Source organism: Sabethes cyaneus, chromosome 2 (assembly GCF_943734655.1).
Source record: "Sabethes cyaneus chromosome 2, idSabCyanKW18_F2, whole genome shotgun sequence".
Taxonomy (NCBI): domain Eukaryota; kingdom Metazoa; phylum Arthropoda; class Insecta; order Diptera; family Culicidae; genus Sabethes; species Sabethes cyaneus.
The window spans coordinates 222,720,585-222,734,508 of record NC_071354.1 but is presented as its reverse complement, the minus strand read 5'-3'; the positions used below and the strand labels follow the sequence as shown (position 1 = coordinate 222,734,508).

Here is a 13,924-nt window from a genome sequence, read left to right as displayed (position 1 = left end):
TCTAGCAGCACCGCCTAGCCGAGATTCGAACATGCGACGACTGATTTGTTGACCCAGCATCGTACCTCGAAACCAACTAGGCGGCATTTGTCTGATGCAGAACACTCAATTTCAACCAAAATAGTTTTTAACTGAAAATAATACTCCATGTCCTGAATAAGCTGCTTACGGTTAGGCTATGTCAGATTTGTTTTGGTAAAACCCCCCCCAAGGAACTTTTCTGGCTACGCCCATGTTTCCAGGTGTGTCAATTTTTCTGCCAGTTTTGTCCCATTTTATGTCAGCTAACTTTCTAAAGATTTTCTTTTACGGCCAGATTTGTTTATTTCTCTTCGAGATTTGTATATTTTCTGCCAGTTATGTTTGTTTTTTCTGTTAGGGTTTTTACCGTTTTTGTCTCTTTTTTTTCTTAGCTTTGTCAACTTTGTGTTTGTCTAATTTACTAACTCTTTTATTTATTTTTTCTGCCATTTCTTGTCTATTTGTCCATCAATGTGTCTTTTTTACCTGATTCGTTTATTTCGTGATGATTTGTCTATTTGTCCACCGTATGCATGTATTTCTCTTCCTGGTTCGTCTGTTTTTTCGTTTAGACTTGGCTGTTTGCCTGCCAGATTTGTTTATTTTCCTATCAAATTGTCCTATTTTATAATCATATTTGACTATTTTTTTACTATTTTGTGCTTCTTTTCTTTCGGTTTTGTTTCTCCTGTTTACATTTTTTTTTGTTAAATTTGTCCGTCGAATCTGATCTATTTTATAATGGTCTATCGTCGTGGTTAGGTCACTTTTTGGCACATGTTCATAATTTTGGTTCCAAAGAAGTTCAATTCCAAATACAGTGTTGCGAAGGTCTGAAAATCTATTTATATAAGAGGCTTATGTCTGTACCGCAAACCAGGTCTCTGACAGGACGTCATAAGAGGCTTATCGGTAACTAAAAACAGGTCCTTGACAAGACGTTATGCTTTCGTAGCAATGGGTTGTATTCTCAGTCATCTCTGCTGGACTGCTCGATTGCTCAACTGGTTCACTATACTGCTCGAGAGAACTGGTCGATTAGACTGCTCGACTCAATTGGACAGATCGACTTGACTGCTTGACTGAACAACTCGAGTGGACTACTCGACTCAACTACTCGATTCGACTGCTTGACATATTTGCTTGACTAATTACTCGACCCGACTGCTCGACACCGGTGCCCGATTGAACTGCTCGACTGGACTGTTCGATTCTACTGCTCTACTGGACTGCTTGACTGGACAGCATGATTGATCTGCTCGGCTCAACTGTTCAATTCGACGCTCGACTCAACTGCTTGATTCCACTGCTCGACTGGACTACTCGACTCAATTGCTCGACTCGACTGCTCGAATGAACTGTTTGACTCGACTGCTCGAATGAACTGCTTGACTCGACTACTCGATTGGACTATTCGAATCAGCTGTTCGACTCAACTGCTCAACCAGATTTCTCGATTCAACTGCTCGACTAGACTACTCGACTCAACTGCTCGACTGAACTGCTCGATTCATCTGCTCAACTGTACTACTCGACTCAACTGCTCGAATAAACTGTTCGACTGGACTACTCGACTCAACTACTCGGCTCGACTCGACTGCTCGACTTAGCTGGAGATCGAGCAACTGGACTACTCGACTCAACTGCTCTACTCATCTTTTCGACATAACCGCTTGACCCGACTGCTCGACTAAACCATTCGACTCAACTGCTGGATTAAACTGCTCGACTAGACTGATCGATTTAACTACTCGACTTGACTGCTCGACTCGACCACTCGATTCAATTGCTCGACTTGACTGCACGACTCAACTGCTTGACCCGACTGCTTGACTAAACCATTCGATTCGACTGCTCGACTCAAGTGCTTGACTAGACTACTCAACTCAACTGCTCGATTAAACTGCTCGACTAGACTGATCGATTTAACTACTCGACTTGACTGCTCGGCTCGACCACTCGATTCAACTGCTCGACTTGACTGCGCGACTCAACTGCTTGACTGAACAGCTTGATTTAACTGCTCGACTTGACTTCGACTCGACTGCTCGACCCAATTGTTTGACTCGATTGCTTGATTCGACTGCTCGATACGCCTGCTCAAGTCGATTGCTTGTCGCGATATCGTATGGTTGGTGTTAAATCAGACCGAACCAAGCCGCAAAATTTTAACAAATGAGTTAATGATAGTAAACGATCAAGAATTTTCTAAGCAACATTTTACTCTAATCAGACTACATAAATGTTGCAAACAGCCAGAGTTAGAAGATGAACTTTGAATGCGTTTGTCCCGAAGTCAGAAATTTGCCACTCGGTTCTGTCTGACTTAACACCGACCATATGAATCGATTTGCGGCAGACAATAGACGGTGCAGAACCACTCACACAAAAGAGCCATATTGCCCACCTATAGAATCAGCACAGTAGAGATAATGTTTTTATTCAGTTAAATAAAATCCAATATGACCATATATGATCATTTGTTTTAGTTTCCTGGAGGAATTTTCTGAATTCTTAACAGACATTTATATTTTCCGGATCGTAAGATTCGGGCTCAACTAGTAAGATATATTCGTGGAAAATCGCAAACCGATTGCTCAAAAAGTTATGAAGCGATAGACTTTTAGGTGAACAAATTATGTCAAAATCGGGCCATATTGTACAGTTTGGGTCACTGTTCGGATATCGAAGTAATATCTGTTAAATTTCTATATAGAGACATGAAAAGAATGAATTCTGTTAGAATATTTGTGCCTCCACCTATTGTGAGAGCCAGTGCTCGAAACGTTATCGAAGTAAGAAAGCAGTTGTGAAAACCATTCACAATTCATTTAAAATTAAATTACATACTACGCAAATATCAAATGAAGACGGCATAAATGTGCTACAAAAGCAATTACTGATATTAAAGTAGCTCAGCAACATTGAGTAAACATAGAATAAGTTGAATATTTATACAGCATATAGTTTCGTCTGCTTTGTGAGAGATATCGTAAAACTGTGTCATTGTATCAGCAAGTATGCTCTACAGTTTGTGTACAGTTTACAGTCGCAAAATTCCTTCCTTTCATCCCGTTTTAGTGATGCTGTCTACTTTGCTTCATCGGAAGTTGGGCATGGTATGATGGAACATAAATTGTTTTGCAAAAAAATAATCCTGATGATGATGATGATGGAGATGGTGCCATATATCCTTAACGAAACTTAGTAGTTGAAAGTCTACTCAATTTTTGACATATTCCTATTTATCTTACTCATTGTGTAACAACAAAAGAACTCAGTTTCCTTTCGGTGAGAATGAAGCACATCCTATTAGCTCCTTTACCTATTAGCGGGTTACCCGGCGGGTGCCCCGGAAGCTTTTATCACATTCACGTGCTCGTTAAGGCTAACGACGTGCTTTCGGCGTTCCATTTAAAATAAAAGTGCAGTAAAAGAACCGTAAACGAGAAACTATTTTCAAAAGTCCGTAATAATTGGTAAAAGGCTTTCCAATTTTAATGACGGCATTTCACTGCAGGTTGGTACAGTTTTGAAGTAACTATTTTACGATAAGTGAGGTGTGTTGAGCCAATTTCCATTCTTTGATAAACAGCTCCTTGAGTGCAGTGGCCTCCTACAAATGGCGTTGTAATGGAATTCCCTATGGCTTTTCCGATGTATGCAAACAACGATATAGACATTGAGTCATTCCCTCCTAGAGCGTTAATAGAAACAGAAAAGTGTGCTCGAGTACTCGGTATTAACGTAGCACGTGACACATGCACGCTTGCTTACACACTCGAGTTGTAAAATATACTGAATTGTAAAGTACTCTCACGTGTTTTTTTTTCTTTGAAGGATACCGCCGATGGCTGTGACGCTGTGATAGCTAAAACATGCAAATTTCACTTTAGAGACCAATTCAATGATAATGATTTTTTTAAATCAATCAACTGACAAAAGTTGAATATACGATATTGTATTCATTCACAAAACTAGAGCGAGTGATTAATATCAGTGAAAGCTTGTTGGTTTTTCTAATCCATTTTTTTCAAATCTCATTCTTATTAAGTTCGTCCCGGCTGATTGCAGTTCCACCAACCCTGCACGCATCAACCCTGTGTGGTGGAAGTGGAAAGGTATTGCTATACTCAATGTTATAGTAAGGTATGCATGTGCATTCAGTTCTCATCCTGTGGTTTCAGAATTGTTCACGGTTAGAAGCGAGGGAAAAAAGCTTATCAGCATAAAAATGTTTGATTTATGCACGGGCACTTAGATATTACTCGCTTTCTTTCTACTTACCTCATGTGTGTACATTTATTTGCAAAGTGAGCACATCTGTTTCTGTAGTTTGACGGTTTTATGCTAGCCCCGAAGCGATGAGATTTTCTGCTTCGCAACAGAAACGGATGAAATATTAGATAACGAGTTTGGTTCAGCACAGCTTTAATTTATATCTCTGCAAGTGCGCCGCAAATCGCTGTTAACAATGTTAGTCTTTTTTTTTTGTGGAATTTGTCATACATTTTTCAATCCTAAATTCCTCTGGTAACTCTTATTGCATTACTTTTAATCACTCTTTATGAAATTTTTCAATAAGACGTGGTATTTCACATACTGATAAACACTAAAACGACCGTAAGGGGGTCATTTGATCCATTGCTATTTTGGTTCCTTTTCAATTCAATAAATTAACATTAAACTTGAATTAACATTAAAACTGTGACCGTGAGGAGGAAATTAACGTTGTCGTCGTCAGCAGCCTAGAGCCGGGGTGGCTCGTGCTGTTTCAAGCAGTCGTCTCCATCCAACTCGATCTTGGCCGCTCGTCGCCAATCTCCCAGTCATCTCTGAAGTCTCAAATCACTTTCGACCTGGTTGAGCCATCTTGCACGTTTAGCTCTCCTGTTCCTAGTGGCGGAGGGGTTGTTGAAGAGAACTGTTTTCGTCCGGCATCCTTACGACGTGTCTGTTCGCACACGGGAGAACAGCGGTGTAAATTTACCGGGAGGATCTTCTTTGCATTTGCCGTGCGAACACTAACTCTTTGTCGCAAGCCGCGTAATGATAAAACGGTTTGTCCTTAACAAATATACGAAGAGTTTATTCACTAGCGAAATTTATTATTTAAGGCAAACACTCGATGTGCACTTTATACTTTAATTTTAATTATTTATTGGTAAGGTATTCACTAAAATTATGGAACTATAGGTTTATATAATTATCAGATGACAAAATTATCTTCTCGACTGGCTACGTAGCTCAGGAGCGTTGCGTGGCTTATCTTGAGGCGATAGCGATTGAACTGATCGGTACTGATGCAGCTGCCCGAGGCTCGCAGGTAGTGCGCTCATCGAGTGACCGATTAAGGATGAGTGACGATCCTTATGTGATAACGGATCAGTCTCTCAGCGAAACGATGACGGATCCATTGATGATGATGATCATCGTAGTGGATGACGGGTTCTGGTGGGGAATTGCCGTATGGTAGCGAACATCCTGGCGCCCGCAGAAATAACCATTTCTGGAAGTTGTAAATCTCTCGGGAAGCCTCTTGCTGTAGAAATCGTCGAAACCGTAGCTCGTCGACATGAAAAGAAATATTAGACCCGGTAGAGGGTTTCAAAACTATAAAAGCAATGGACAGGTCCTCACCTGGACCCTGCCGATCGAGGGCCTTGAATTAATTTATTATTATTTCGATGTACAGTTGTGGGTTGACATTTTCTCGTTGATCTTGAAGTGGTTGATTCGCCCGAGCGAAAACCATATTGACGTGATTCTGCTCATGCAGAAACGAACTTTGATTGATTTTGGTTGATACTTGAAGTGGTTGATTCGCATCTGCGAAAACCATGCTGTGTTGACGTGATTCTACTCTTGCAGAAACGAACATTGGTTGATCCTGGCGGGAAACCGTAGTTTGATCGTAATATATATTGCATTATGCTTGATGATAGTGTTTCTTCTTCTAACTCGGGGTGTGACGAATGAAGGTACGACTACTTAGAATTTGTCAGCATGTCATTTCGTCTGCAGAAGCCCTTTCGAAATAAAGCTGGCAGAAATTTCGATGCGCACTTTGGTTGCACTGCTCTCCTCTCGAATCACGGAATGATGAGGGATAAACAAGTTTGAGGGGAAATTTTTCATTCTTTGATTCTCTTCTCGTGGACAAGCTGGAGACCCTCGTCCATAGATTTCGTTAATGTTATGGTGACCAACTCGGCTTAATGTTTCGTTGCATATCGTGTCACGAAGGGTTTCTTCCGGCGAATGTGCTGGCTTGGAGTCCTTTTTGATTGTCCAGAAACTCTCCATATTATGATGAATACCTGCAGTAGCTGCGACGTTGCAGACAATAGAATGAGGAGTATGCTCGCTCGCCTTTCCAGAAACGATCCATCCAAGGACCAATTTGACCAGTGTAGGTAGAGTATTGCCGAGTGGGATCTGACATGAGGTTTTAAATAAGTCGAAGAACACTTCTGCTCCAAGCACGACATCGACGGAACCGAATTCATAGAAGAAAGGATCTGCTAACTTAATGCCGGTTGGTATGGGCCATGATGTCACATCAACAGACATTGAAGGTAAATCAACAGTTACCTTCGGGAGAACTAGTAATTCGATCATTGTTGAAAAATTTGTAATTCGCGACTTCACCGTAGATCGAAACTTGTATTGAACTTGCGTGGATGCCTGTCCAATGCCCGTAACCGAAATGCTGACCTTGTTTTGATGAATGCTCATTCGTTGCGCTATCCTTTCGGCAATAAAACTGCACTCGCTTCCTGAATCTAATAACGCGCGAACTGGATATTCATCTCCAGCATCATCGATTAGCAAGATCATAGCTGTTGCTAATAGTATGTTACTTCTTGTTCCTGCTCGACTGTTCTCGAGGTCAGGTTTTGCTGCGGAACCAGATGACACCAGATCGTCGGCTCTATTTACCTGGAGGAATGAGCTATACTGGCAAGACTGTTGAGCTGTCACAGGTGGATTACTACCTTCCAAAAATTGGTGACCGACCATCTCTAGTGTGATGCCCGCCGTGGCATTTCCGGCAGTTGCTTTCCGATGAGCAAATTTTGGATATGTGGCCCTGTCGCAGACAGTTCCTACAGAGTTTTTTGGCACGAATTATACTTTCTTTTTCATCGTTAGTCATTCTCAAATAATGTTCACACTGGTATATTGAATGATCACCAGAGCAAACTAGACATCCTCTGAAATCCTTTTCAATCACACCGTGGTTTACAGCACGAAGTGTGTCAGATTTCTTAGAGCATGAGTATTGTGGCGGTGGATCAGGCTTGATTGCGACTGATTGAAGTACGTTGACCCGAGATTGCAAAAACTCAATCAATTGTTGAAATGTTGTGCTCTTATTCGCCTCTGAGTATTCTTCCCAATCTCGCTTAGTGGTTAGATCTAAACACGTGCTGAGAAGATGGATCAATAGAGCATCCCAGTGCTCAGTGTGCTCTCCTAATTGTTTCAGGATTCTAACATTTGCTTCGAAGCGCTCTATTAATGAATGCAATTCAGATGCGGATTCGCGTTTGATGCATTGAAAGTTGAAAAGTGATTGAATATATGTGCGCTGAAGACGACGAGGGTTTGAGTAATGCTCAGCTAGCATTTTCCATGCAACCGAGTATTGTTCGTTGCATATAGGGATTGTTTGAATCAATTGTAGAGCGTCGCCAGCCAAAGAGGAGCGTAAGTAATAAAATTTTTGAATTGTCGACAAGTGCATTGATGTATGCACGAGCGACACGAACAGGTCGTGGAAGTTGAGTCAGCTCTCAAACTCTCCACTGAAGGTGGGCAATTTGATGTCAGGTAACTTAACTTGTGACGATTGATGGAGCTCTTGAGAGCGGGGTGCAATCAACTGCGAGCGAGTCTGGGGAGGATGATGATGCATGAGCATCCCCTTTGAGCGGTAGTAGGCCTTTTCGATTTCAGTGCGTTCCTTCAGCAAGTCTTCTTGTTCTGGCTCCGAATCCTCCAATTGCTCCAAATCAGCTTGAATCTTGTTGAACTCTGTCCAGAGAGCGTTGAGATTCTCTAATCGCGCAGGAATTTCTACCGTATCTCGTTCCGCGTCGAAATTAGTAACGAAGCTCGTCATGGTTGTGAAAGAAGCGATGACACTGCGCTTGCGGATTTTTAATCCACGAAGCTTCCGTTCCACCGTTGACGTCATTGTGTGCGCTCTAAAAGCATAGACCGCGTAGACCGAATAGGAAATTTAAGAATAATTGGAATACTAATCACCTGCTACAGGCAAGTAAATTGCCTTGAATTATATAATTATTTTACTCCTTTAGCCCAAGTTATCGTCAAAATTCGTCAGCAGCCGGGTATCGTACGTGGTGTCACACAAGTGTAGCGATAGTTGAAAGATTGATCACGATTGAGTAGGTATAATCTCTCCCTCGATTGAATCAATTGAACGCCAAATCCATATTGATATGAAGCGTAATAACGATGCACAAGCGATGAAGTGATCTCGAAAATAAAAGATCTGGTAGACCAACTCACAATGAAATAATCGGATGGAATCGCACTCACCTTGGTGAGGCAAAGAAATTGCCTTGTATAATAAATTTATCAGCAGCAACTAATAACGGATGGTGAATAGCGTGGTTTTGATACAGGTGCGATGGCGGCCAAAGCTTTTATCCTTGCCTGATTGCAATGGCGAATTCTCCATTACGCCATCAAATGGCGCGAAGTAACGTAGATTTGGGCCGGATAGACGGAATAATCAACGTCTATCCGGCTCGAAGGACCATGTTCGCACACGGGAGAACAGCGGTGTAAATTTACCGGGAGGATCTTCTTTGCATTTGCCGTGCGAACACTAACTCTTTGTCGCAAGCCGCGTAATGATAAAACGGTTTGTCCTTAACAAATATACGAAGAGTTTATTCACTAGCGAAATTTATTATTTAAGGCAAACACTCGATGTGCACTTTATACTTTAATTTTAATTATTTATTGGTAAGGTATTCACTAAAATTATGGAACTATAGGTTTATATAATTATCAGATGACAAAATTATCTTCTCGACTGGCTACGTAGCTCAGGAGCGTTGCGTGGCTTATCTTGAGGCGATAGCGATTGAACTGATCGGTACTGATGCAGCTGCCCGAGGCTCGCAGGTAGTGCGCTCATCGAGTGACCGATTAAGGATGAGTGACGATCCTTATGTGATAACGGATCAGTCTCTCAGCGAAACGATGACGGATCCATTGATGATGATGATCATCGTAGTGGATGACGGGTTCTGGTGGGGAATTGCCGTATGGTAGCGAACAGTGTCCAACCCAGCGTAGACGATGTACGATGGGAATCTCTCCAAGCAGTAGCTCATGAATCATACGTCTTCGCCACTCTCCGATTTCAGTTTGTACTCCTCCAAATATCGTCAACAGGAGCAGCGTCACGGTTTCAAACCCATAAAGAACCACTGTCCTAATAAGGGTTTTGCACATCGCCAGCTTTGCACGGCGGCGTATGCTTGTTGATCGTATCGTTTTGTGAAGGGTAAAGTAGGTCCGATTTTCCGCTTGAATGTGCCGCTGGATCTCCTCACTAGTGTTGTTATCCGCGGTCATGAGCGATCAAACATACATGAACTCTTCTAGCAATTCTAGTTCTTCGCCGTCAAGGGTTACCGTCCGTGGGAGTCACGCATTTGTTTCCTTTGTCCCTCTTTCTTTCGTGTATTTAGTCTGCGACGCATTTATTTTATTATTATTATTATTATTCAGTCTTCGACTCAAGTTTGTCGTACAGACAGTTCGTATCGTATTTTTTTAGTTAGTTCGTATTTTTAGTCCAATCTTCCAAGATTCCTTCATCTGCAAAGCCTAGAACTTGGAGCCTTTGAGCCGTAGAGCCTTTGCAAGTGTTTCTCGATGTATGTTTAAAAAGCTTGGCCAGTAGCCGGTCCTTACTAGCGGCTTTGTTGGTCTATAGCAACCCGATTTTTTGTTTGACTTCTGGGAAATCAGTAGCTGGGAATAGCTGTTCAAATTCTTTACGATTTCAGTCCTCCTATTGGGGCTTTTTGCTCTTCAGGATCGTGGTAAACTAGTTCCTTGTGCAAAGAAATTTGGCCTAGTTTTGCAATTTCTTTCCAATGAAACCAATCATTTCGTGTACTCCGGAGCTCTTTACTTCGGGCATTTTCGATGGTCAAGTGTATTCTGCCCGAATGGTCTGCGAATTCGAGGTTTGAAGCACCTAACTCTCCGGAAGAAGGCAGTGCCTCATCCAGTATTCACGCGTAGTTCTCGACAGATTGCGGGTTGTCTTGCTGACTGATGTTCAGCCGAGGAGGTCGGCTTTGACGTGTCTGGTATACGATTGACAGTTTTGTGCGCACATATACTGCTACTAGGTGATGGTCAGAGTCAATATCTGCGCCACATTCGTGATGTTTGAGAAAAACCGGCCCTCTATGAGAACGTGGCCAATCTGCTTCATCGTATGTTTACCAGGCGAGCTAAAAGTGGCTTTGTGGATATGTTTGCGTGGAAAAAGGTGCATCGGATCAGCTAGCCCCGGGAATCTTGTACATCGTTGGTCTTTATCGTTTGCCTCGGAACGCAGGCTATGGAGCCCTATCACCGGTCTATACATTGCTTCCCTGCCGACCTGGGCGTTAATATCCCCGATGACCATCTTCATGTCCCATGGCGGGCAGCTGTCGTACGTTGCCTTCAACCTCGCATAGAATACTTCATTTTCACCGTCGGGTCTACCTTCGTGCGGGCAGGGCACGTTAATGATGCAATAATTGAAGAAACGGCCCTTCATCCTCAATACACACATTCTCTCGTTGATCGCCTTCCAATCTATCACGCGATCCTGCATTCCGCCCAACACTACAATGCTCGTTCCCAGTTCGTTGGTAGCGCCACCGCTCTGGTAAAACTGGGCCTTTTCGCCACGGATCTTCCATACCTTCTCTCCTTTGCGACAGATTTCCTGCAGAGCTATGATGCCGAGTTTACGGGGTTCAAGCTGTTCAATCAGCAACACTACCGAGTCTCGCGATGGGGCTGCCATCTTATAGTGCCGAGACTCACTATATCTCCTTCCCGGTTAGTATACGATCTTAGTTTCCACCGGGGTTTGTTACCGAATCTCCGCTAAGGTTGGTCGTATTCCGGCTGGTACTACCAGGAGGTAGGGATAGGAGTTGCTGGAAAAGAGACTAAATTGATAACTATATATGTTATCATTTTGGATGACTTATCGGCCAACATAGGGATAACATAAATTTGTTCAGTTAACAGCGAAAAACTTCCTTCCTAACATCCTAATAGCATTCAAGTTATCACTGAAATCAGTTACATAACAAGTTACTTTCTGTATATTTATTAAAGGTTTATTTATATCTACACAGGTGAACAAATATCTCTGAGTTTTTTCATCTGAATCCATGCTTCAATAAAAAAATACTTAAAAGATGATTGACATGGCATTTTAGAAGGTTTGCCACCGATTTGAAATATCTCACTTTAAATTTCAGCAACGATTTCTAGTAATTAATATGCACAAAATTTTACATTCTTACACCTAAATTTTGGTTAGATTCTAATAGAATATCAATGCAAACGACCAAACATAAAGGATGGTTGCAAACTTTTACGAATACACTTTACGTTCGGGACATCAAATTTGTTTATATTTTCACCAACGGAATCGTAGTGCGTAATCCTTATAAAAGACATTTGATAGTAGAAATTTACATGCTATGTAATCCACTTTCGATTTTTCCAAAGACATGCGACCACCAGTCGCTTCACATGTCGTTTTTGCAAGGCTTGTCTTCGGTTTGATTTCCATTGTTCTTCAGGCTACGGAACATCCGTCATGAAACCAGAATCTCACGAATAAATAATTGCTGTCCACCATTTCATGGGACACTCTATTCCAAAGTTTGAAAGTCGAAAAAACCTTCCATAAAAGGGACTTTTCCGGCGCAGGTAGTCTAAGAGGGAGTCAAGCATTCCTACAATTTTTCGTTTCTGTTTTCCAATTTTGTATTCTTCAGCTTAATTGTATCAATCTCTTCGTGAACAGTTTCTCTCAGCAACTTGTGTTTATCAGCTTCTTTAGCTCTTCCACTGATATATGTATATTGTAAAAACAAAGCTCATTTCCTTAAGCATTTAAGGTTTGGGATTAGGTTGAGTGATAGGAGTTATGCAAATGTCATACAAATTTCAACACGTTACGGAATTATATTTACCTTCAACTAAGGAATATTTTTTACAACAAATCTAAAATTTTTATTTACTGCTTTTTTAATAACTCATTATACTTGCGCTGTTGTTGATCTTTGGGTGCAGAGCAAGCGACCATCAATGTTTCATGACAACATTCTTGAAACCTTGAAACCGTTAATAATCGATTCTTTAGAACTTGTTGAGCAGCAATACTTAACACATAAATTAAGTATAAGTCCAACACAGTATCTAGGGAATCTTACCTGAACAATGCCCAACACCAGTCAGTGAATAAAACGATTGAACTCCCAACCAGTAGAACAGCTATAAACTACTCTTTAGTATCCGGAACTAAACAGCCAGAAATCAATGACGCGGGTTTAAAGCTCAAACTCCACTAATCTTTCACCTGAATGGTGCTAACAATCATTGCGCTTTTCTTCTTTTCCCAGATGCAAGCACTAAGCGCCCGTGACCTGAACAACACCCGCCGATCCGAGGTGCCCATCATCTTCTTCAACCGTGTTCCGAAGGTGGGAAGTCAAACCTTCATGGAACTGCTGCGTCGGCTGGCCATTCGCAACGATTACACCTTCCACCGGGATGTGGTCCAGCGGCTGGAAGTGATTCGCCTGACACCGGACCGCCAGCAGGAACTCGCCGAGATGGTCACCGACCTACCGATGCCGTCGGTCTACGTGAAGCACGTCTGCTACACCAATTTCACCCGCTTCGGTTTGCCGATGCCAATCTATGTGAACATGGTTCGAGACCCCGTGGAACGTATCATCAGTTGGTACTATTACGTGCGGGCTCCCTGGTACTTTGTCGAACGTAAACAGGCCTTCCCCGATCTTCCGCTGCCCGATCCACGTTGGTTGAAGAAAGATTTTGAAACTTGCGTCCTGCAGGGTGATCCGGAGTGTACCTATGCACAGGGAGCCATCCATGAGGGTATCGGAGATCACCGCCGGCAAAGTTTATTCTTCTGCGGTCATGAAGAGCAATGCCTGTAAGAATGTTTTCACGTAAACGTGCGTCAATTATTACAATATTCAACTTATTTTCAGACCTTTCAACAGCCCCGGTGCTTTGGAGCGTGCAAAATATGCCGTCGAAAGCCAGTACGCAGTCGTTGGTGTGCTGGAAGATTTGAACACCACGCTGGCCGTGCTGGAACGCTACATTCCAAGATTCTTTTCCGGAGCAAGTTCGGTATATTTCAACGAAGTAAACCTACTACAGAAAATCAACAAAAACAATTTCAAGCCACCGGTCAGCGAGGAAATCAAGGAAATGGTTCGACGGAACTTTACCCGTGAAATCGAGTTCTACCAATTTTGCAAACAGCGGCTGTACAAGCAGTACCTTGCAACGCAGCTGCCGCACAAGTAAAGTTCCCACCGCATTATCGTGAAGACGTTCGCAGCCCCCCTTCCCCCCTTACTTCATCTTAATACTCACTCTTGCTGTAGCCACTCACAGCACAAAGACTACGAGTTCAATGGGAGGCTAATTCCAACTTTCATCACCGAAGAATTTCTTCATTTCATCCAAAACAGCAACCTTATTTATATGAATCACACATATCACACACACACACACAAAACGCACATTTTAACTTTAGCCCATGCTCGAGCGTAAGTTAGCAGTTGGA

General features: G+C 42.3%; 2 protein-coding genes across 2 annotated transcripts in view; one reads left to right on the top strand and one right to left on the bottom strand.

Moving 5' to 3' along the window:
- The window catches only part of LOC128734586 (heparan sulfate 2-O-sulfotransferase pipe), a 53,447-nt gene extending 39,785 nt beyond the window's left edge, over positions 1-13,662 (top strand). Inside the window, exons 2-3 of the mRNA XM_053828854.1 lie at positions 12,720-13,279; positions 13,338-13,662. Of these exons, the coding sequence (XP_053684829.1) occupies positions 12,720-13,279; positions 13,338-13,662 (885 nt within the window). The remainder of the gene's footprint in view (positions 1-12,719; positions 13,280-13,337) is intronic.
- On the bottom strand, positions 6,031-7,044 carry LOC128736696 (uncharacterized). Its single transcript, XM_053831183.1, has one exon. It carries the CDS (start codon positions 7,042-7,044, stop codon positions 6,031-6,033), a length of 1,014 nt encoding a protein of 337 aa, XP_053687158.1.
- Positions 13,663-13,924: the final 262 nt, after the last annotated feature.